The 24,764-nt window shown below is 42.9% G+C and overlaps 1 protein-coding gene across 4 annotated transcripts; it reads right to left on the bottom strand.

Moving 5' to 3' along the window:
- Positions 1-1,211: 1,211 nt before the first annotated feature.
- On the bottom strand, positions 1,212-24,698 carry LOC107226579 (oocyte zinc finger protein XlCOF28). 4 transcript variants are annotated; one of them, XM_015667455.2, is made up of 4 exons: positions 24,455-24,698; positions 8,894-9,256; positions 3,118-3,261; positions 1,212-3,005 (listed from the first exon to the last, which is right to left on the bottom strand). In XM_015667455.2, exons 2-4 carry the CDS (start codon positions 9,253-9,255, stop codon positions 1,838-1,840), a joined length of 1,674 nt encoding a protein of 557 aa, XP_015522941.1. In that variant the 5' UTR covers position 9,256; positions 24,455-24,698; the 3' UTR covers positions 1,212-1,837. The 4 variants fall into 4 exon arrangements, with proteins under 4 accessions (XP_015522941.1, XP_046591447.1, XP_015522949.1 ...); XM_046735491.1 differs by having other exon boundaries at positions 8,894-9,106; positions 24,455-24,695; XM_015667463.2 differs by lacking the exon at positions 24,455-24,698 and adding an exon at positions 9,348-10,863.
- Positions 24,699-24,764: the final 66 nt, after the last annotated feature.

The following is a 24,764-nucleotide window of genomic DNA, read 5'->3' as shown; positions in this document are numbered from 1 at the left end:
TGAAAGTGAATTCATTGCTTAAGCAAAGACTCGCCACATTTATTGAACCGTCGCATACATAACCACATCCAATTCATAAATGGATATTTTCCACGCCTTATAAATGTATCGGATGTGTGTTGATGATGAATAATTGAATCAGCGTAAATCCCTTGTACGATGTGTGTAAAAGTTGGTATATCAACTATCATTTTGATATATCACACTGTAGTGGGTACGTGACTGACAAAACCGTCCCGCTTTATAAAAATTTTTCTTGCAATGATGAAGTATCATGTTCATATTCAGACTACTTTGATGTCGTAAATCAAAATGTTACTCATCAAAATTTAAAAGACATTTATCAAAGTCTGCCACATTTATATGAATATACGTGTGTGTACAGCTATGATGAAGCGACTATTTACAGCTATTTGAAATAGCAGAATTTACAATACATTTCAGAAACTGTTGAAGCGATTCTATTGAAACTCTAATCATTTCGAAATGAGGAAAACCGCCACGGTGAATTGTAATGTTACATAATATGCACGCACACAGACAGAAGTCCATTTGAAAATTTGCATTGGATGCGAGTCTTATTTCTTAACCCTTTCGGTACGGACGCATTCTACGTCGCGCCGTCCCCACTGACCGAGCAGTTGCGGCAAGCGTACAGTCACCGCCCGTACAGAGCGAGCGTCTGGCGTTGGGTGACTATAGTCACCGCTCGGGCCGAAAGGGTTAAGAAGGCGGAAATTTAGTTACAACTCGAATTCTCATTTTCGGGGTCATAGTAATAACTTCGCCTCCTCTCTGAAAACAGAGTAGCGAAAATTTACAAAACAAAATGAAAATGAAAAAAGAATGCATTTTGCACAATAATATAATGCGTTTAAAAATGCTGTATTTCATTACGCTTTCAATAATACTACAATCTCATTTTTTGTTTTATTAGCACTTGAAGAAATTTCGTGTGCATTGTACTGTCCCCGGTTCAAGACAACGTTATTAATTACGGACTGTTATAGTAGTAAATAATTTACAGTGCATTTAGTTCTCCGTAACGTAACAATGGTTGGCATTATTATCTTAATTATTATTAATGCATGTTTGCACAGGGCATTGAACGTAGCCTACATCTTTTCTTGCCATCTATCTCGAATACAACGTATTATCAGCCGAATCATGCGCCAGCGGTAGAAGTAGGCAAGAGATAACAGACTCAGGGATAGTGTTCATATAAATAATACGGTTTATTAGCTAGTCACATTGTTATACAGCTTTTCTCACAGAATAAGGCACTTTTTTCATACTTTTATTTAAATACAAAAAGATATTAACTCAAAATGCTGCTCACTTTTGTTTTTCATCATGTGAGTTGAACGCTCGTAAATATATACATATATGTCGCCTATAAGTGTGAACATATGTATATACATGTTGAGTATATTACATAACAGTGCTCGACTATATAAGCTAGTGGTGAGTGACAACATTTTGGCACAAACTTGGAGCGTAGTATTGTAACTTAATAGTTAAGGCATGATAAGGCAAATAGATTATATTGAGCAAATCATATTTGATTGTCGAATATATCCGATCGATTCTTACACGTAATATATTTGGCTTTACTATTTGATCAAAACAGTTACGGAATTTGTACACCGGTTACATGGATTGAAATCCCTTTCATAAGGCACTCGTCGAGTAACGAATGTTCGATTATCTTTTCCAGTTTTTTTACATGTACATTTCCCATGGTGGAACGTTCGCTATTCGTTCAGGTGGATCGTATTTACTGAAAGAGATTTGAATCTTGAATATACAGTATTTGGTAGGCACGATATCGATGTAATTACTTGTTAATCGTCAGATCTAGAGGTAGATCTTGTTCCATTTCGGTAACGGTGTCGTTATTCTTCACCCTCAAATCTTGCCCGCAAGTATTTGTCGTGTCAGCCATATTATTCCACATGTTTTGAAGGCCGTATTGCAAGTCAACCGTTCCTAGAAGATGCCTAAACAGCGGGTTTTGCGTCTTCAAAATCAGATCAGAGAGAATTTTCGTCTTTTTAAGTATGCTGTCGTTGTCGTGAATGCAACATTTTCGGTGGCAGCAGCATTCGCTGTTTTGTTCTTTGGTGTTCGTCCGTTGTTCTACGTCCATCTTGACATCCTCGGCCCTCCTTATCACAGAATTCCTCACTTCGCAAATCGACGATTCCTTTTTCGGTGTGCTGTTTACGATCGATTCGATGTTTCGGTAGTCGACGGTAGTCGTTTTCGGACATACGCTCGGTTCCTCGATCTTTATGGGGGTCGACTGCATGCTAATTCTGGGATATATTTCTTGGGGCGGACTAGTAAGTGGCGGTGATACGTCGTCGCTCGGACTCTGCCCGTAGAGCGGATTCACTTGAATTCTCTGCGGTAAGATGTAATTCTCGTCGTAAACTCTTGGATAAATTTTCACATCCTGTTCGAATTTCGACGGCGTAACTTGATGCTCCTGATCCTGCTGTTCAAGGTTGTAAAAATTGTTCCTTTCGACAAACTTTTGTTGCTCCTCGAAGCTGTAGCTCATCTTCGGACTCAAACTCGTGTTGCTTTCGATGCTAGAATCCTTCTTGTCCGATTCGGACTTGACTAAGCTCGTCTTGTCCTGGCTAACATTATCGTCGAAACTCTTCACCTGCAGCATCTTGTCGTTGTTGTTCACGTAATGTCTGTACGTCTTCACGTGTTTCCTCAGCGATGACGGATCCGTGTACCTCTTAGGGCAGCCCGGCACTTTGCAGCAATACGGTTTATCCACCGCGTGTGTTCTCGTATGCTTGAAACGATCCGACGAGTTTGAATACGCTTTATTGCACCCTTCAACCGGGCAGACGTAGGGACGTTCACCGGTGTGAGAACGGGCGTGAATCTTCAAGTTTTCCGCACGGCTGAAGCTCTTGTCGCACTGGAAGCAATGGTGCGGCTTCTCGTTAGTGTGAGTGCGGACGTGCACCAACATTTTGTACCTGCAACCAGAGCGGAGGTCGTCAGTAAAGGAATCGATGAAAATTTTCAATTCTGTGACAAATGGACGAGTTCCCGTTTTACGCGCAGTAAATGGAATCTGTAAATATTCACCTGGCGTTAAATCCGCGATCGCCTCTCGCGCAGCTTTCCCATCCGCAGTAAAATAGCCCCTTTGGCCCGGGAGCAGCGTGCAGTCTCGCAACGTGTCCGGCTAGTTGTTCCAGAGACGCGAACCACCGACCGCAATTTATCCACCTGTTATAAAACAGAGAATAGAGAATATAAGAAAAGATAAAGGGAAATTAATATCGGTAAGCATACCTCGAGTATCTAATTATTTCAATTTTTATAGTCTTTGAGTTTATATTTTAAGTCTAATTCATTCTTCGTTATTTACAGCCCATTAACTCCTCGTTCGGGGAACCGTAATTACCCCGGAGGAGAAGAAACCTGCAACGTCCTTAACATAAATGAAACAAGTTTTCGGAGCTTGTAGCGACTGACAGGCTAAACGAAATACTATAGGTAAGTTATTGGGTTATTTTTTTATTTTCCTTTTCCGCTGCCTCTCCCACATCGCAAGTATAACCACCGTTCGGTGTCAAGTTCAGTTGGGCGTCTTTATATTCGTATTTCTCTGATAATAGACGTAAACGTGTAAATTGCTTTTAGGCTACACCTATCTTTAAAATTACAGTGTCGATTTTATTACTGTTTTTGGTTGTTTAGCTTTTCCTGTTTACTAAAATCACCACCTCGGCAGTCTAGCACCGAATCTAAACTCAGCATTCGATTGTCTCTCGTATCAGTTGGTATTTGTCATTGATTGGCTAACCGTGTTAAAAGACTTTACTATGTAAACTTTGCACTGCGCTCAAGTTCTGCTGTTGAAATTACACAAATCGTTTTTATGGCGGGGAATAGTAGATTCTACTTGACTTCGTATAATTTTGATATCAAAGATATCCACTTTGAAATTGGAAATAATAACGACGAACGTTCATGAAATTTCAATGGAACCGCGTCATCGGCATTCAATGAAACATTTTTATCAATTGACGACGGTCTCATTTTTACAATTGGCTCCGTTTGACCTCACTTTATCTCTCGAGCCGCGAGATCCTGATATAGTATACACTATTCCGAGAGTCGTTATGTACCACAGCGACTAAATTCAACCCTTTCATATAATCAACGACGATGATATTGCGCGAATAAATAGACACTGACTGAAGACCGTCGCGGGTCAAGAGACCAAGGCAATGTTAAACTTGCAAGCCTGCACATACACAGCGTGTGTATACATGCGCATATTTATGTATGTATATGTATATACACATAGACGTACGGTAACAATGTGTGCACGAATTCTTTCGGGTATTCAATGCGGCGTTTTGGTAAAAAAAAAAAAATAAATAAAATAAAATAAAAATAAAAAAAATGGGAGAAAGAAACGCCTCTGAATTCCTCTGCGAATTGAATCCCGGGCATTTCGTGCGTCTGCTGGACGATTACGGTGATACGAAACGAAGCATAATGGGGTCTCCTTATTCGTACACGTGCTTCGTACACACCGCACAGATATAGATGCACTGTTTATGCCGCCGCGGGTGTTTTCACGTTCAACATTCTCCTAAATATGCACATTTCGAGATTCGCTCGTCCGATATGTAACGCGTACAAGCGGCAAAATGCCGGCCATCGAGCCATGTAAGACTCTCAAGGCGAAGGATGATGTTTGCGATGGCAGCGTTTCCTTGAACCTCAATTAGTGAACTCCATGCTTGACGTTCTCCCGTGTGTAATGTAACATGAATTTATAATTTCTATTAAAACCAGTCGAGTTGAACTTGTTTTTACAACGATGCACTGTGTATAGTGTTATACAATGAATTATTTCTGTGATTTGAACGACGTCCTTATCTTTCACGTGATGATCACATGTATTATTTATACTTACACTCGACTCCGCTACGAGTATTTCGCGTTGCGGTTAAAATCGACGAAACCCAACGAGAGCGCGATATCCCATCAATAGCAGCGGACTCGAAATTCTTTCTCGGCGTATTTACAGCTCCGAGGTAAACGAGTGTACGAAGAAAAACGTATCTATAGAGGAGTTATTTCAATTCGTGTAAAATAATAAAAGAAAAAAAAAGTTTCATTTGTCGCCATTAGAAGTTCTTGTATCAATATACTTACACATAAGTAGAAACGTAACGTGGAGTTTTATTTTTCTTACTTTATATTTACGTTTGTTTGATCACATGTTTTCCATGTAAAAAAAATAATTAATTCAAATGTCATACGTATATATATATAGATTCACATCGAGTAGGAAATTAAAATTCCAACTTTTTTATTGAATAACATTTATAAGACAAATCAAAGCATTCCTAAAATTTGATAAACGCAGTTGATTGATGCAAGAAAATCAATTAGTTATGTGAAATTCTTGCACGTAAAGAAACTCTGTCAATTACGTTGCAAATTACAAGTGTGAGATGTAAAAGAGAATCGAGAATGCTCGAAGAACCAGTTCAATTAGCATTCATCCGAGATATGAAACGCAAGTTTAATTTATTTGAATAAAATTAATGTACCTGCCTACTCGAAGTAAACAAAAGTACAATGTAAGCGAGTACAAGTCGGAATTGAATAATTACTGTTTAACATCCAATGTTACGTCATTAATCGTTTCAAATTAATGACTTTTAAATAAGTATTCATATTTGTTTGACAATGAGACAATAATTTTGTACCGCTAATGATTTTCTATGCTCCCTGTATTTTTTTTTTTTTTTTTTACTTATAATCCACGCCGAGCCGACCCACCGCTATTGAATATTGTTGGCGATTAATTACAACAATTCATCGTCTTCAGACAGACTTGTGATGGCTGATAATGATGTCTAGTAACCGGTTATAACTAAATACAATAACACGAGATACTGCATTTCATAAATACGGCGTATTTTTACAGCAGTTGACCACCAACACCACGTCAAGAAGTTAACAATAACATCGAAATGTGACGTTATTTACTATCAAACAACCTACACAGAGTATAGGTACACGGAGAAAAACGTCGTTGAATCAACCGAATCGATTTAGTTGGATGAAAAATTGTTCCTTCTGTTTAATAACCTTACAGTTACATGTTTCTTTATTGTAGTTAAACTAACAAATTCGGCATGTATAAATTTACAACGAATGAATGATCACCTAAGAGCATAATTCGGCAAGGGAGAAGAGAATCTTTCGGTCGCTATTTCTAAAATTGTGACGTCACCGAGCGACTGGTGAACGCTCGATGATACGACCAACCACTTCTTATAAAAGCGTCACCGCGGAGCGACGCTCATTTCTGGTCTGACCAGCGCCGAGTTGACATCAGCTTCGATCATCGAAAGACCCCATACCTTGGTTACATAAAAGGTTGACAATGAGTACCCTCTTCTATTTCATTGCACCTAGTTCGTGCAACCTTCTTAAGAGCATTTAATTCACGCCCTAGACTTGATTACACCTAGTTCGTGTAATCTTGTCTGCAGCGCCTAGTTCTCGCGATGTTCTCCAATCGACTTGTTCGGTTACAATACTGAAACGCATTCTGTGTACTCCTTCCTTCAATTCTGTATACGTTGTCTACTCACCTTTTAAAATACCCAACCTGTGCCTATATTTCTGGACAAGCCTCTTCAATCAACCTCGAATTAACATTGTTTCTTTACTTTTCAGATTCTTTCGATACAGCGCTACTCACGTTACAACACTGCGACTATTCTTCTAGTCTCAATTAGTTTCTTATCCTCCCTTGTTTATTATCATTATTTTTCAAATATATCTTTTATTCCCAAAGACGCAGTCTGATCCTATGGGCGATTCATCCGAGCCAAACCTGATATTACACACCTTCGATCATTGTTTTCTGAAAATGAACATACCGTAGTTAGCATCGTAAATTCTGTCAGGTCGAATCAACCGAACGAGTTATTTGAATTATGCGTTTAATTTGATCGAAAATGTGATAGGTCCAAACAATATTCAGTTACGTCAACTCAATGATCCGGTTGAAGAAGGGGGCACCTTCGATTGAACGCGTGCAATTGCTTCAACTGAAAATTTTTTGTAGTCAAAGCCTTCACTATTCCGCGGAATCAAGTTTGATCTTCTTGAATCAACCCCTACATGTGACTTAGTTAACAAATTGATTTCGTCGAACTAGCTAATTTTTATTCTTTCCGTTCAAACTTATACATTGTTGAATACGTATGGTTGAACGAACTAAATATGTTTCTTGTCAAGAACTTTTGATAATTGAAGGAGAAAAATAAAGTTTCTTAGCCGAGACAAATCTACATATTGTAGGTACTACTTGCTTCGTTGATCCAAGTTTTTAGTGTGTTGGGCCAATGACGAACGAAATATTTATGTCGAGTAAATCTCATCTAACTGAGCAAAAATTAACCCGAAGTCTGTGGGATAGTTTGGCGCAGTGAATACAGATGTGCGACTAGGCAGGAGGATAGATATTTGCAAGCGGTCCCTGGTTCGAATCCTGAAAAAAATCGCGCGGTTTAATTGGAAACTACAAATGCGTTTTATCCGACTTGCGAACAATTATAAGTTATTTGCGTTACTGAAGAATAAACATGATATTGCATAGACAACTTAATATTTCATTGACCGTACATCCTCGTATTCGTGGTAAATAATAATTTAGTCAACAGAAGTAATTTTCATTTAGCTCATGCAAATTCTAAATTGTTGTAATAACCAAATATTCGTTTCGCCGCCCGTAAACCCAGCATTTAGTTGATCAAAACAATTCTTTTATTTCTTTTGATTCAACGACTTTTCTCTCATCGTCAGTATGCGTACTTATCCCGCATTGCAGAATAATAACTCAACACGCACGTATGTACTATGTACATATGTCGCGTATGCTATTGAAGGAAGGACTACAGCTATAAACGTATTTCTCGATGAAATTTCCTCAAAATATTGCATACTGCACGGTATGACAACAAGCAACCGGTCACTCAACCTAACTCCGTTGCTGCAAAGTCCCATTTTAACGGAACAATATTATTATATAACAAATATTTGAAGACGAATGACATAAGATCAAATATATTTCTGCGTCGCAGTATTCCCCGGGATACTTTATCTCCCGTTAGACTATCCAGCTTGATAACGATTCACTTATCTGGAACTCCACGTCTCGTATGAGTTTTACGAGTCCCGCGCGGCTAGAATATCTTCTTCTTCTTTTTTTTTTTTAATATGTGTCCTTATAAGCAATTGGAGCCCTACCGAAATGAAACGTTATAATTTCTCGACTTGTGTATCAGTTCCTTTCATTCTAGTCGCAAATTCAGACGTCATAATCGACATCCGATTGACTCGCGAATATACGATGCCGTGATTGGCCTGCAGTTCGCACTACGCTAACAACAAGAGTACATGATTCCAAGTCAATACCGTCTGTCGGTGAAAGTGCTAATCGCCAACGGTGGTCATTCATCAGTTTTGGCTGACGTGTGTCTGCCCTGTAATTAGCAGTCATTTAGCCTCTCACTGCACAAGGCTGAAAGAGCCGCTTTCCGTGTATTGCGGAAAATTCCACACAGTGTCATTACATGACGCAGTCGTATATACACGATATGCGAGTTATTAATTTCTCTGCATAAACTGCATAATTACACTAACATCAGAGAAATAATTCCGATATTCGACAAAGTTTATCATACAGAAGAAATTCGCAATGCAATGAAGAATTCCAGCGTCACCTTGCAGGGGCGATATTAATTAGAGTAGCAGAAAAGTAATATCGAAATCACGCAAAGTCCAGCGAAACAACAAAGATCGTGGAGAAGCTCACCTGCATTTTAGCTGCGTGTTCTCTCCTTTCCGCACGGAGCCGAGTTCCAGGCTGGAACTTGAAGCGTCAGAGTCGCTGTGGGCTGGACTCGGAGGACCCGCGGTGCCGAGGCTGCAGTTCGGGGAAGCCCCGAGGCTAGGGAGTCCTGCTGGCGGGGAAGTCCCCAGCTCTTCCTCGACGGGCATCCTATGCGGCCACGCCGAGAAGTCCAGCCTAGGGTGGTGCAGGCTCAGATTAGGGTAGTTGGTGGTAATCGGTACGCCGGAGAAGGTGTTCGCCAGGCTTTGGTAGCCCGCAGGAGCGCTGCCCAGGAAGCTGCCCGGGTAGCGAGCCACGCCGTAGGGGTTAACGTGGGTTGGCATTCTGCCGGGAACGTAAAGGATCATTTTTTACTTTAGATATTTTCGAAATAGGCTATTTTATAGGTTTCGGGTGGTCTTTCTCCTTGCGGTACCTCAAAGACGTGCAGATGTGTTTGGTTTCTCGGTTTTTTATTTATATTCTCTGTCGGGTATGGCGATGAACTTTTCCCGGATGTTGAATCGGTACTTTATCAATTTTTTACCTCTGCCCCCGGTCTTAGGTTGCTATTTTGAGGGCCGTTTTTGGCGGATCCCGAGTTGTGGACTCGGGGCCCGGGAAAAGCGAATTTTTACTGACAGTAGATATCGTCTTCTTTACGATCGTGTTGACAAGAAATAAAATTATCGGTGCGCCACGCGATACACGCTATACACGATAGTATTACTTTTAATTAACGATTACCGAACGAGTAATAGTAACGTTTTTGTTGTTAAGGTTTATTCTCTATTCTCCTCTCCTCTCCTCTCCTCTCCTTCTTTGCCGCTTAATTTTCTTCGAAGCAGGCTTAAGACTTTTTTCTTCTCCTTGTTTCGATCCTGAAATCTTCGCCTAACTAACGACTTTCAAGGGATCGATAATTTCTCTTTTGCCAAAGCTCGTATGAAATTTTTTCCCGGTTGATTTTAGTTGAGAACGACGGACTCCCAGCTCTTGTTCATTCGAAGCTTAGTATTTGATCTTCGCAAGACGTTTCAGGTCATGCGGGGCTGCGACGACGGAACCGCAGCTATCACAAATAGGGCGTAAACACTATAGCGCACTGATACAACAATTTAGCCCGAGTCCGTATCGTCAGATGTATTTGAACCGGTTTGATTTTAGTATGCGATAGCTGAGAAACTGCTTGCTGTATTTTATGGAACACATAACTATACTCGATCGGATAAATAGTTTTGACAAACACGGTTGATTCACTTCGGAGAGAATTGTAGGAAATTATTTTTCTACCACACGAAAAACACTGACGAAACTGCACGTTGAATGTCTACGCGTTTCAATTATTCTTTCAGTCGTCGTAAAAATTGTCTGAAGAACAGAGGAATCGTTCTAAAATTCAAAGCTGCGTCTAGACCACGTCTCGCAGCCTTCCACACTCGTAACCAAGACTTCCCTGGATACGAGGTTTTTCTCCTATGCTAGGAAAATGCTTTCTCACTGTTAGTAGCCATGAGGAATGATGTGGCGTTTTTCACGTCTCGTAACTCGACTCCAGGCTTTCTCTAACAAAACCGTGTCCCGAATCAGCTCAAGCGAATTCGGCAGGCTGCAGTTTTGTCAAGTCGCGTCGAAGGGTATAAATCGACGTTTATTGACACTCGATCGGTTTCCACCCAACGCCTCTGCGCGCTCCCTTTCTCTCGTTCGTCGATGATTGGTATCCGGTTGCCGCGAAAATCGGAGCAGACTTGTTGCGGCGAAGAGCCGTCAGCGGGTCGCTTACACGGGTATGATTGTCCGACCGAACGCGCGATGCAGGGTAGAAAATCCGAACGACTGAGACAAAGCCTGAGAAAGCTCGTAGGTTCGAATGAGCGCAGATGAGAAGGTGCTCTCGCTCTCGGTGTCCTTCAAATATCCGTCGAAGAGCCAAGCGGCAAACTACGCTCGCCCTGGTACCGGGCCCCCTATATACTTAGGCGCTATCTCGTCGTCCCCACTCTTCGGTCAATTAGAACTATTGATAACGCGGAATGCTCGCTAACACACGCGAAGCTGCGCCGCGACGCGGCTTACAAGCGGGCCTCGTTCCCGGCTCTCGCATCACCAGACGTCTGGCGAGTGACGCGTTGATAGCACGGGTCACCTACACACGTTTGTCAAATGGTCTAAGACCCCACGAGTGCCGTTGCTTCTTCGCGTATTCGCACACGCGAGGCCCGCGTACGTGAGGCGCACTCGTACGACCGCGGTAATCTTATAATTTCACGCGGCATGTTTCAGCGCAAATAATCTGCCCGGTTTTCACCGCAAGTAACCGGATACTCGACCCCCTGCCGGTCAGATAAACCCTTTACACTTTATCAAGTTTTATCGGTAGAGGCAAATATATACGCGCTATTATAATACTTATTATGTATGTTTTGCTTCGGTTTAAACGACGCATTTTTTGCTAAGCCTGACAAGTTTGAAATTGAAATTATCAAATTTCTTTGTATTTGCTTCGTTGGGTCTCCGCAAATACGTTTTGTAAGCATGTCGCTCTCCCGTCTAGAAACGTCGTATCGATGACAAACGTACCGAAATGAATCCTCAGTAGACTATCTTGTGAAAAATGAAGAAAGAAGCATAACAATAATAGTAATAATAATAAGTGTGTCTATCAGATAAGTGGTTTCGTCGCCGTGTATACCAACGTTTAGAAGATGAAAAAATTAGAGATGTTGCAGTGTTGGGTGACTTTAATTCATGCTATCGGACGCCTTGCGATGCCTCGTTAACTGTAGATAAATAGATAAACAGATGAGTAAATAGATAAATCGGAAATTTACCAGAGTGGAAGATCATGCTTTTATGTGGTGGCGTATTAGACGAGAGTATTGGAAAAAGCCATCGATGGGTAATATTGAATCATGAAGGCGGTGCACCGCGGTTGAGCGGTAATTTTCTTTATTAGTTTATTGAACGTTATAACATATTGTCTATCTGTGACGGAGGTATAAGCGACTGATAGCGATGTAAGACAAATTTTTCCAGACAAATGTTATGCCCGTTGATGTCCAGAAATAGGAATTCCTCTTCGATTACCAAAAAACCCTTCATATAACCGAAGAAAGATCATTTATATTGTTAATTAAAACGTTATTCGTTTTATTCAAGAATTTGACAAATCTTTTCTCCATACATATGTCTTGGTACGGATTCTTTCGTGAACGCCGTAGCTAAATTAACGCCGTCAACACTATTATAGGTACGAATCAATTGCGCGAAATGAATAAATTTAACAGCAAGTGCTATCAAAGACTAATTTTCGCCCTGGCAGTGGTTATACACGATGAATACACACGTCGCCGAAATTTATACCGCTGCACAGACGGGCGGGCGGGGTAATGGAAATAAAAGCACTCGCTGCTCACGTGAACAGTAATACCCTGCATAGCTATTCCATTTACGAACCGCTCTATCTAATCCTTTCGCACACACAGTATTCACGTGTGGTGATTACTTTAGAAATTAGATAAATTATCACCTACCGAGTTAAATGTCCCCCTTATAGCTGATGTCTGTCTGCGGCCTATTTAAGTGGGGAGAAATAACCTTACGTAACGAGTGCTAAACGATCGCCTGATAACTCCGTTCGGGAAATTATCCTGTTCGTTGGCGAGTGTATCTAGAGGTGGACTTAAAATTGGGAAAATTGAATTAGCCAACTATTGTAGCACTTTTAGAGAAAAGTATGCTAATTTTCACAATTTTTGAATTCGAAGGACTGACATGTGGTGCATTGATCCTCTCTTCTTTTTTTCCTTCCTATAGCACGGAAGTACCGACAATGAGCATGCAGCAGCATCAACGTTATACGAGAATCTCTGAAATTATGAATCTGTAAATAAAGTCTGTTGAAAATTTAATTGAGTTAAAAACAACGGTCTTTTGTTTAATGCATCGTTAACAACACATTCCAAAGATATTACGCAAGTTCGAATAATGAAATTTACTTCAAACAGGTGTGTATATGTTCAGTTTTTCTTTTTTTCTTTACTCGCAATACGTACGATTTACGATATTATAAACAACAATAATACAGAGTCCAATTAGTATTCTTGTCGTGCGATAAAATTTATATCTACCGCTACGCTTTCATCCGAGAAATTAAAACTTATAGATAACACAGTGATTGAAATTGATGTAAAGGTTTAGTTATCGTGTCTAAATCGATTATTGTTAATAATAGTGTTGTGTAATTGCTGCCTAACCCGTTATCATATTCCGCGAAGAACGAGTTCGACGTGCAGTTTGTGTATGTATCGCGTAAGCGAAATCCGGCCGCTGCTGGAGAGGAAAATTTTAGGCCATCCGGACGATATCTTTTGCCGATAAACGTAGATAAAGGGAATACCGAGGATTTACTGCCGCTAGTGTGCGTTATCCGATATAGCAAGAGTAGTCATGCTTGTTTACACGCGCGTGGAAGATATTAACACGCAGACATACGTAACAGACGTATAAACACATGTGCCAAATCTCGGTGGGGTTTATTATCTTTTTTTTTTTTATTGAGTTTTATCATATACGTATACCAGTTAGTCTGATTTGGCAGTAATTATGTAAGTGTTGCGTATAATATAATTGCGAAGTCGTTACGTTAATGAATGTGCATAATTTTTATTTTTTTTTCGTTTGTGTACTGATTCGATGTAGAAAATCTTTGAATGTGAATTTATTTGCAAACAAACTTTTTGTCCTGCGAGTAAAATAAAAATAAAAAATTAAAAAAAAATAAAAATAACACAACCATCCGTTACTCATAAAGATTACGATAAGCGGGATTTGGTATGAGAAAATTGAGTAATAACGGAGAATCGAGAAATAGAACTGGGTATGATGTAACCTGTCATCCATATCCATCCATACTTCATCTGTGATTCTCTAATCCTTGTTCAGATATTTTTACTTCGTATTTGAAGCAAGGTCGAAGATAATAATAATCATAATCGTAATCATAATCGACACCGTTCGTTTTAAATCCAACGTTTGAAATTGACGTCTAATTTACAGGCGTATTTCTGATCTCCGAAATACGCGTGTAAACGCGGGAATAGCACGTGGCAAAACTACGGTGCAGGTATGCAAATGTAACACGTACATTATACATTGCTTACTTACATTTCATATCAGCTCGCGAACTTAACGTGTGTCAATTACCGTCTGGATTAGAATTAATTGTGCAAATTACCCGAGTAATACAGTGGTCGAAGAACCTATCCTGCATATACGATGCTTAGAGCCTTGGACCAGAAGAGTAACAGTTACCGAATTAAGTGAAATGTGGGTGAAAGAATTCCGAGGCACGTATTATTTTTGTTTTTGCCATAAAATACGAGTACAACCTGCGTAAAATCGCAGATGAAGAATCAAAGATGAAAGACGGAAAGAAGGGACCTGAATACGAAATTGTAAAAATTTTCACCGACGACCGAGATGCCGGGTTAGAGATAGGATTTGAAAAGTTGAGAATGTCTCGGGAAACACGACCGCCACAATGTTCTGTGCCTTAACTGCCAAGATGATCTTTTCCGGGGCATGCCGCTCGCTCTAAACGATTTTATCCGAATGATCTTAACGACGTTCTTCGAGATTTTTTAATATATGGTACCGTGTAAGATCGAACTTTATCACTCGTCACGACGCGACACTATTTTCCCTTCGATCATCACGTGCATTGTATAAGTGCACTTTACTTATGAAACCGGGGGCTTAGATTCGTTGAAATTTTTCAGCAAAATTAGTACCTCTCGGATGCCTTACGGCACGTTTGTGGCAATATACATATACGTGATGAATATTTATCGACCCGGGCGCGTTGTGAAATCGATTTCGATTCCATTTCCTTTTTTTTTCTTCCAATCCTTCTACGCCTCGTCGTCGGACGGCGAAATATAAGCGGTGAAAACGTATCAGGGCTCTCCCACGGCCCTTAGAGGCAGGGACCACTTCTTAGCCTCTTGGAGGCCAACCAAAGAGTATTTAAAAAACTCCTTCGAGCCCCCAACAGCGAAACTAAAATACCTTATGGTTCTACTCGAAATATACCCCCGCTGTGCATGACCTTACATGCACGTTGCGGGCTACGCGTACCTATACTCGAGTACTTGAGACGCGATGGCTTGCAATCTCGCGCACTTTTCCTAGGGGTATTTATACGAGGAAAACGAGACGCCGCATCGCGTGCATCCCTATACCCGTTTCAAAATTAAAACCACGCTTTGTTCTCGCTCCACGTTTATAATAGAATTTCAAACGACCCTTCGTCGCAGAGGCGCCACAATCTTAAACCAATAGGGTTTCTTTTCTCATCTTCGTCGCAGATCGATAAGAGGTCTGAAAGGATATTATAGATGTATGTATATACGCATACGTATACTATACGCTGTCCGAAATCTGATTGTGAAATTATCGGATTCGAGCAAAGTCCATCGAGCGGCATGTACTAATAATGTTACTGATAATAATGAAATGAGGCCCGAGGTAAGCGCGGCTAGGAAGTGAAGTCTCGACACCCGTACATAAGATAGGAGCTTTGAAATGGTGAGTTTTCATCTACATTCTTATCTGACGATCGGCTTTGAATCAACAAAAGTGGTTATAACTTTTTCAGCGACAAGCATCTACCCAGGTGTAGTATATTATAACATCGTACAATGTTCGCTGTTGAAACATCTCGCAGACGCAGATAACTAATCTGACATCGCGTCTAGACTGATTACGCTTTACGGGGGACATATCTCAAAACGGCGATACCGTGAGTGGCTAGGTGTAGGCACTCAATGTCAACCGTGTCACGTGCGCTCTGTCGTGCATGCAACGTTTTACAATCGTATTCAGCTTGGCGACAATACGATGCTTCGCAACCGTTTTCTTGCCCTTTGCCTCGCACGGTCACGCCCAACCAGGAACACCGTGATAAGGAAAAAATGAAAAAACAACGGAACGGTTCATTGTTGCGAAAAGAGAACCATGCGAGCTGGCAGGCTTCGAAGCGATTAGGCATTTGTGTGACGTATCTACGTAGGTATAGCTGTGGCGTAAATCTTTTGCTCTATAATTTTCGTTCGCGCATGTAAGTCACTTTGATACACGGTGCGACTGAGGAAATCTTAATTTACAGTAGACTTTAATCGGTGTCTTGTGATTCCCCCCCCCCCCCCCCCCATTTCTTTTTTTCGCCGTTCTTCAATTTCAGCCTGAAACGATCCAGCAGGAAGTACCTATGTCATCCGGACATCAATTAATTATCTACTGACGAATAAAATTAATTGACCGACACGTATCGCTGCGGAGCAATACGGATGATGGTAAGGTATACGGAACGATAATTTCAAATTTGTGACGAACATTTACCTTTCTCCGTGAACGAATAATTTCCTCACTTGGGATCGGCGCGAGGTAAAATTGATGTATATTTGCGTTTTATTAAGGGCGAAGCCACCCCCGGATCCAAAGATTCGACCGGACCATTAGGGCAGGCTATGGGAGGCTCCATCTCCCCCGGTGCCACTCTATATGACACCCCGGGAACAACGGTGCCGCGGGGCGGCGCCTTTTGATCTTCGGAAGGGGGCAAACAGGTAGAGAAGATGCCGACACTACGGCGACCGGGGTCCTGGTCCTGTTCTTGTTCCTGGCCCGGGCCAGAGCCGTCAGTATCACGGCGCACACCCTTCTTCCTTCTTCGTCGCTGATGGCGGAGTGTCGTCGTTCGAAACTCCGGAGGAAATATGGAGGGTATTTATAGATTAAGATCCCGCGGCGATAGGGGCCGAAAGATTTTTCATTTAGATTTCATACCGATCCGAAATATCTCTCGGTCAGTCCGGGAAGAGGTATAGTCTTCAAATTACCCATCAGCCCGGTAGCAGCTTAAGGGGCATTCTTGTCCTCGCGTCCCCCCCCCCCCCCTATCTCGTCTTGTCAGCGAGGAGATCTTTCTCTCTTTCTCTCATTCTCCCTCTCTCTCTCTCTCTTTCTATCTCTCTCTCTCTGCACGTCGACGTGTCCGAAAAACGACGAAAAATTCTGCAGGTCCTCAGGGCCGGTCGATGATAATTATGAAGAATGTCTATAACCGAAGATGAATAACTCGGTTTGCTCGTTTGGTTAATCCCGTCGTTTCCTCCGGAGTACTCTTCACACACACACACACACACACACACACACAGATCCTGCAGCGTTACCGAGAACAAGGTGCGTATAGTGTAACGCCCGTTCACGCACACTCCGGCAAATCGTAGCCGCCCGCATGATCTACGGGAGAAGGACATCAGCGGCCGTGCTGCAATGGCGACGTTACATATTGTACCTTATATTGTATGTCGGAGGGAACAAACCGAAGTATATAGTACGCCGCGCGCCGCCGCGGACGGTGGTTGTTGTTGATGATGCCTCGGGGGCCGAGGAAGGGACCAAGAGCGGAGAATCTTCTTGGTAGCAGCAGCAGCGGCTGCGGGACGTGGACCTGGACCCCTACCGCGGTCTCCCGCTGCGACCAGTAGCCGTGCTCTGTCTCGTTCGTTATATTCGAGCTCGACACGCCATTGCAATATTAATATTCCACTCTTAGCCAGAATAAACGATAAATTAACCCCACCGGCGCAATTTCGTGTACAGGTACCTCAAGTTGAACGAATATTTTTTCTTTTATTTATTTATTTATTTTTTTTATTCTGATCGGAGGAAGAATGCAATCATTTCGCGATTCGAAGACTGCGCATATTTATTTATATTTTGTATCAAGAATGTGACCGATTCGTACAGTTATAAATTCTTTCCGATTCTAAGCTTTCTTCGCTTTTTTATCCCTCAAGGACGAATTAAAGAGAAGAGGAATGCCCGCAGGGTGGTTCCCCCGACGAAAGTGCGCAGGCTGGCTGCGGTCGAGTCCGTCGTCCAATATTGTCCCAAGCAAAGGAGGGGGCCCGGTACCCTTCGACAAATGTAAACACCGGAGTATTATACCCTCCGCTATACCCACCGTGCGTCAAGCAAATGCAAATCTCGGCAGATTCCGGTAAACGGAGTCGTTTTATGGTATGTGAGAGGGAGGACCACACGCAGCCTGCAATGTCGTGTTTCGGGAAAATACGGTGAACCGTATCGGGTGAGTCGTATTTATGTTTCACCCCGGAGAGACACCCCACGCGTCTGCGTGGCAGCGCGAGAGGAACGACTTCGCCTGAACTTTCACCCGTCGTTTTCTCAAATCCCTTGCGAATCCCACGCGGAGCCGAGACGCGGAACGACTCAACTCGACCGGCTACTTTTACCTATTCTCGTTGGACGTTCGTAGGTGTGCGTGCAAGCTGGCGTGCATGCACGCGTATATAGGCGCGTCCACAGGTATATTGCTATAACTAACTCACTCGCCCTTGCCCTTAGCCCCTTTGTCGGTTGCTGGCGCCACGAACCTATTAAAAATAATGTTTAAAGAACGAATTATGGAAATGCATTCTGCGGGGGGATACCGTATCGCCGGATCCATCCATTCGGGTTCAAATTACAGGGGGCATCCGGCCCCCTGGGAGGAATATATTATGTTGATTTTCAAAATGAAGGGCAACGGGGGTAGACTTGGTTGATTTTTATTCAGTTTCTCACCGAGAGTTGCGGCTCGTCTTCGGCCCGCGGTCGGACCGCGCATTCGCACACTTTTTTTTTTCAAAACTGACGTTCCCAGTTATCAACCCTTCAAGCTACTGACACGTCAAGTTTGCATAATGAGTGTGTTTGCAAGGCTACGAGCATCACGGAACTCGGGACCGAATCACTTGATAAAATGTAAGGAAATTGGGCGTCAATGTTAACCGCGAACCTCCACGACCCCGTCAATTACCCACGCAGTTACGTCACATCCTTTCTTGTACATGCATATATACAAGTATATATACATATACACAGGTATACATCCGTAAAGGCCTTGCGTAAGAAGGATGCCGGAAAATTGAAGGATCGTTTACCAGGCACCGTCTCTCTCCCTCTCTCCGTCTCTCTTGACCGAGCCGACGGCAGACAGGCGACGTGGGAGGTCTCCGCACCTAGACTGCATCACCGTAGAACCAAATCATTTGTCAATGCGGGTCAGTTTACCCATTCGTCGCACTACCACGGCGTTCCATGGAGTTTCATGGCGTTTTACGGCGAAGCGTCTCAGGGCTATTCATTCCCGCCGTTCGGGGGAAGACCCAGAAGGAGTGTCCCGCAGGTCTGCACCGTCTAGTGCGCACGGGTATACCTAAAGCCGAACATCCCTGGACGCGTATACGGGCCTGCAGCCAGCAGCGGCAGGGTGAATCCACCGAGGTGTGAAATTTGTGATTAATTATTGGCTTGCGTGGGCGTTTAGGGAAAAGATTAGGATCTTTTTGAGACCAAAGGCTCCGAACGGTAATTACTGCTGAGTATTTTCCGTGAGGTGTTTTTCAAGCCGCACGCGTGGTTCCCCCTGCAGGACGGAATGCGGGATCCGCAGTGAAAAGAGAAACAAGGACAAGGAAGATTACGCACTTCTACGGATATATCTATCGGGATTAATTCTCCGCCGGCAATAAAACGTGTGGGTTCATTCTTTATCACTCTTCGATTCTTTTCTTTCCTTATCTTTTTCTCTCTTTCTTTTCACCTTTCCCTTCGTACACGGGCCTGCATCACCTTCGGCGCCCACGAGGTTCTCTTTGTCCTCTTTCAGCCGGTCTTAGCGGTGACCATATACAGAGCAGCGACCTAAAAGAGGATATTGTAAGATGTCACCAAGCCTGTAGAGGCGGAAAAGAGGGGAAAAAAAATACGCGATAGTTTCGTGCCACGGTCCGCGCCACACACGACGGGGAATGACACTTCTCGCTGACCGCGAGGACCACACACGAAGATCCGAGAGCTCTTCCCGTCAACGGCCGGGATTCTTCGTCCGTCTTCCGCATCGCGGCTCCTTGTAACGCTGTGGAAAAACTCCCGATCCGGGCCGAAAGTCGCGGTTCGGTGTGCATGCGGCAGGAGGGAACGAATGCTCGAACGGTGTTTCACCGACGATCGCAGCGGAATGGTTCACAGCGCGTAATTCAGGCCATTACATGCACCGACCGATTCGGGGCCAATCAATCTAATCGCCTACACTGTGGCTATGAGAAACATCCTGAAACTCGGTTCGCCGCGTACCTGTGTTTTTGTAACGAGTAGAGACAACCGCTTCTTATGATTATTTATGACCGTGTCATATACCTTGTAATACCTTGGTATCGCATCGGATCGACAAAATTTCAATCCGGTATCACGAAAGTGGTTATAGTACGTTTCTTCCTACAAATATTTTGCCGATCATTATTCTTATTCAAGCGATATACAAGTCCTTTTTTTGTTAACGATACGGACCGTACTTTTGATTTGTTAGTCTTGCAATTCTATCCGATAGTAGGCTGTCTCGTTGAACGACTTGTTCAACGGATCGGTGTATTATTCACGTTCGTACTCGATCACGTTCGTATGATCTTGACAAATTGATTGTAAAATATTACTCGCGGACGAAAAGACCATTTAGATAGATCCCGCAGTTGAAAGAACAAGAAAATTCATTGGGATTTGTTGAATTGGCATTGGAGAAAACCAAAAACGAGTTTTTTTCTTATTTTTCTCGAGTCAACTTGGTTCAATTGAAAACTGCGTCGTTCTCGTTTAACGCGTTGTGCATCCTGTGTGCAGCGATAAAGCGATATTGATGATCTAGCGATATTTATAACATTAGTAGAACCTACACACGCTGCACGCCTCTGTCCAGATTTTACGCCGACCGGATGTCGATTAGCAAAAGCACTGATACTAATACTGTTTACGTTTCATTGCGTTCTCGGGGGATATGATCATGGAAGTGTTTTGGTTAATGCCTTCGCAACGGTTTACAGTCTTAATTATTATCACAGTCGTAAACGGTCAATAAACAATGTTCCACTATACCTATAACACGAATGGTAAATTTTCAAAGGAATTAATCGATGTGCACGAGAATGAATCCTCTAAAATATTGTCCGAAATTTACTATCGAAGTAAAAAATTTTACTTGTCGTTCAAAGTCTACGACAAATCGTTTGCTCTCGCTTATCTGGAATACAGCTTTACAGGTATAAACGTTACGTTTGATCACACTCGCGCACCTACAGTTGCGTATTTCTTACACCGATTTCCAAACAATAATTTGATAATAAATACCGTCGTACGAGGGTAGCGGATTGTACCGATCGTAAATCGGTAAGGGGAAAGTCAAAGGTGTCGCGTTATGAGTCGGTGGTCAATACCCTGCAACGTTGCGCGTAGTTCACCTTTCCGTTAAGCATATGCGCGAAGGTGAAGGTGTGCGTTTGTTACCGGGATAAATATCCACCTTCGATATGTTTACTACCGAGTCGAATGGCGCGAAGTCACCGGCCGCGGTGGCGACGCGACGCCGTAAAAACGTATATGAAACCCGGCTTGATATACGCGTAAAGATTTATGCGAGTTGAAAGGTCGTAGAAGGCGTCTAAGGCGCGGAGAGCTTCTCGGCCGCATCCTGGCGGGGGGGCCGCTCGGCATTGTTGCTAATTGCATTGGCTCGGCGAGACTCGTGGTGGTCCAACGTTTCGGACGTCTCTAGGTAGCACGCGGAGCTGCTGGTATCTCTTTACGGCCTTTGCCAGCAACCTCCTCGACCACAAAGGTCCCAACAAAGTTGGTTCCTGCAGCGGGTGGCGCACAATGCGGTCGCGTAACGAAAATCGACCCAAACACACCGCATTGTTCGAGAGACGGTGGTTGTTTTGCCGGACACGCACACATCGGCGACGCCTTCGAACCCCCGCGGACGGATCCGTCCTTCCTCCGTCCGTTTGTTGCAGGATCGCGGCAACCGACCGACCGTTGGGATCATCATCGACGGGGCACGCACACCTAGGCCAGAATCCGCCTCTATAGACTTTGTTGAGACGCGGAGAGCGGATACGCCGCGTGGCGTGTGTTCCCACGGACGGTAGGTAACCTGCAGGGATTCCCCAGGCGGGACGAAGGTATGCAAATGTGTAACGCGCAAGATTCCTCGGTGGGACACTGCGGAAGCCGGTACTATCCGTATCTCTCTCTCTCTCTCTCCTACTTTTTCTCCTTCGCTCTCCCTTGCCATGCGCGGCCAAAAAACCTCCACGAGAGGGGCATTAACATACGAATGAATGAAACCTGTATATTCGGTATTCTTGCAGACGAGGACAAGTCACACCCCACGAGTTGTCTTTCCCATTTGGGACACGGGGAGAAGAAATTGCAACGGTCCTGCGGGAAGATACCGGTTCATCAGGATCGCCGTTTGGGACCTTTCGTCCCGTACTGCGAGGCGCTATCCCCGATTTAAGGTGTTTCTAGCCGTGATTAAAAAATTTAAAACGGCCCGGACTCGATCTAACGGTTGCCCACGGTTCATAGGTGAGATTCACTCTTTCTCTTCTATTCTCGTCCAACGGATGTAGCTGGTAACGGACCTACGTCCATTGCCGGCTTTGGTATACGGGCGATCGTTAGACGGTGACTTTATCTTGGTATTATACATTTGTTTCTTCGTGTACAACGATCGCTGAGGTCCGGTTTTTCGTTCTGGTTCTACATATGATCAAGTTTGTTAACCAGCGTATTAATATAATTTCGTTATTTTTTTTCAGACGAATTATCACAGTTCAAAAACGGTCAAGGTATGTTTGAATTTATTTTTACAAGCTACGAAAAAAATGTTATATCACTAGTTTGATGAAAGATCGTCGAGCAATGATAAATATACACAGTACGTGTTCAAAATAGAATTGCTGGTCGGTCTTCGGCTAATCCTTGAGAAGAATTTGTGACGAGGGTTTAACGTGGCGTTGTCAATCTCGATGCTGAACAATTATAAAGGGGATTGATATAATCGTTTACGATTTATTGGTTTAACTTTGGTTCGATGAATAATGTATCACGCAATTTAAACTATATCTGACACTGATTTCTGAGATTGAAAATTAAATCTTCTACAGACAGCTTATCGTTAGTAGAGAATTGCACTAATTTTGTTTTCATGGCAATGAATCATGTGTAGAAATATAAGAGAGAATATTCTGCGGGAAAACGGTTCTTCGATTTGCGAAAAGGAAAAGAAAACTTTGAAACTTTTTTCCCATAGATACAGAAAGACGGACATTTCCATCCCCTTTTCCAAAACCAGAGAGAAGGAAACGCACAACTTTCCCCTAACTAGGAGCCCACAGCTCAGGGTGACAACGCTGTGAGATTCGCTACACCGTGACAATAACCGGGGTTTGGCCTACACCCCTAAGGTTACCATTTCTGTCCATGGGGGACCGAGCGTGTATTCTATGGGACCCCAGGATGGGATTATCTCAGGTCAGGTACAGAGATTTCGGATTCTGAGTACCACCAAATGCCATAACAATAATCGATTGTCGGAGTTTCGTATCCCCCCATGCAGGCGTCTCAATGCCCTTGCGCAAAATCGTACGTCCATACAAAGTGTGGGAGACTGCTGACGAGATTTTTCTCGCTTCTTATGTCACACGTGGAAAAGAAAAAATTGCCAACGTATTTCTTCGAGACGAGAGGAAGCTGCCTTCCACCAACACGAATACCTCGCATATAGACTTTAAAGTCACTTACACTGTTTTTCAGTAATCAACGCTCCTGATACTCTTTCGTTATAACCGAATTGATGGTTTCTTAATTCGTGATTACGTTAAAACTTGCTTGTTGCTTTCCCTGTCGTTCATGCTCAGTGATTTTTTACTCGATTATTTCTCATTGTCGTACATTTCAATTCTTTCACATAACGCAAACGCGAGAATTCTCGCCTGTAACGAACAATCATGATCCAGAGGACAGAAATTGATGCGGGCTGGAGGCCAGAGTACGTTTCGGTCCGAGCGGCATCGTGTGTCCTCGCTTATCTTTCTTTGGCTCACTTGGAGTGAGTCGAGTTGATTAAAACACGGTTAACTAATTTCCCTCGAATGCTTCTGAATCCCGATTAGCTTCCGAACGGGTTATCGCTTGGAATGAACCCGAAATGAATACCTCCGGTCGCATATTTCTACCTGGCGTACAAACTGCATTGTTCTTCATTTGATCATGGACATTGGCCGACTTGCTCGTTAGTCAATTACATTTCATTCTAACAAATACTCTGCACGTCTTTGAACGATCGGTCGTATTATTATTATTATTGTTATTATCTGTCTAATACGATGCTAATGAAGTAACTGCTGTCGTCTCAACAAAAAATTTCGAAAGAAACATTTCGTACATATTGCGTGTACGTAAATCTTACAACAGGTAAAATAATGAACAAAGGTCGATTGCGTTTGATTATTGAGGCCACAAGGTCCAGATCCGGTATAAGGTTGACCAAACCCAACAATGACGGCGAAAAGAATACATACATATACGTATAGGAATTAGGAAGAGGAATAACTCCGTGACGGTACTCACCAATAGTATGTCAGCAGGGTCAAACTATCCGTTTTTAGGGATCAACTTTGAAACTGAAGAACCTTCTTCATGTCACTGTTACGAATTGTTCACACAACAAATAAAAGTTGAAAAGGAAGTAATAGAATGATCGTGTAAAACTATACGAGTATCTCAATAACGAAAATATTGAAAAACCCCCTCAGATCCAGGTAACTTCAAGGGTGAGAACGATGATCAGTTTCACAGAGACAACAATAACAAACGACCGTTTGTAACGCAGAGAAGAGAGAGAGAGAGTGAGAGAGTGAGAGAGTAAAGTGGAAAAAGC

Source organism: Neodiprion lecontei, chromosome 3, assembly GCF_021901455.1.
Source record: "Neodiprion lecontei isolate iyNeoLeco1 chromosome 3, iyNeoLeco1.1, whole genome shotgun sequence".
Lineage (NCBI taxonomy): Eukaryota > Metazoa > Arthropoda > Insecta > Hymenoptera > Diprionidae > Neodiprion > Neodiprion lecontei.
The sequence above is the reverse complement of the archived record's forward strand: the minus strand, read 5'-3'. Positions and strand labels throughout refer to the sequence as shown.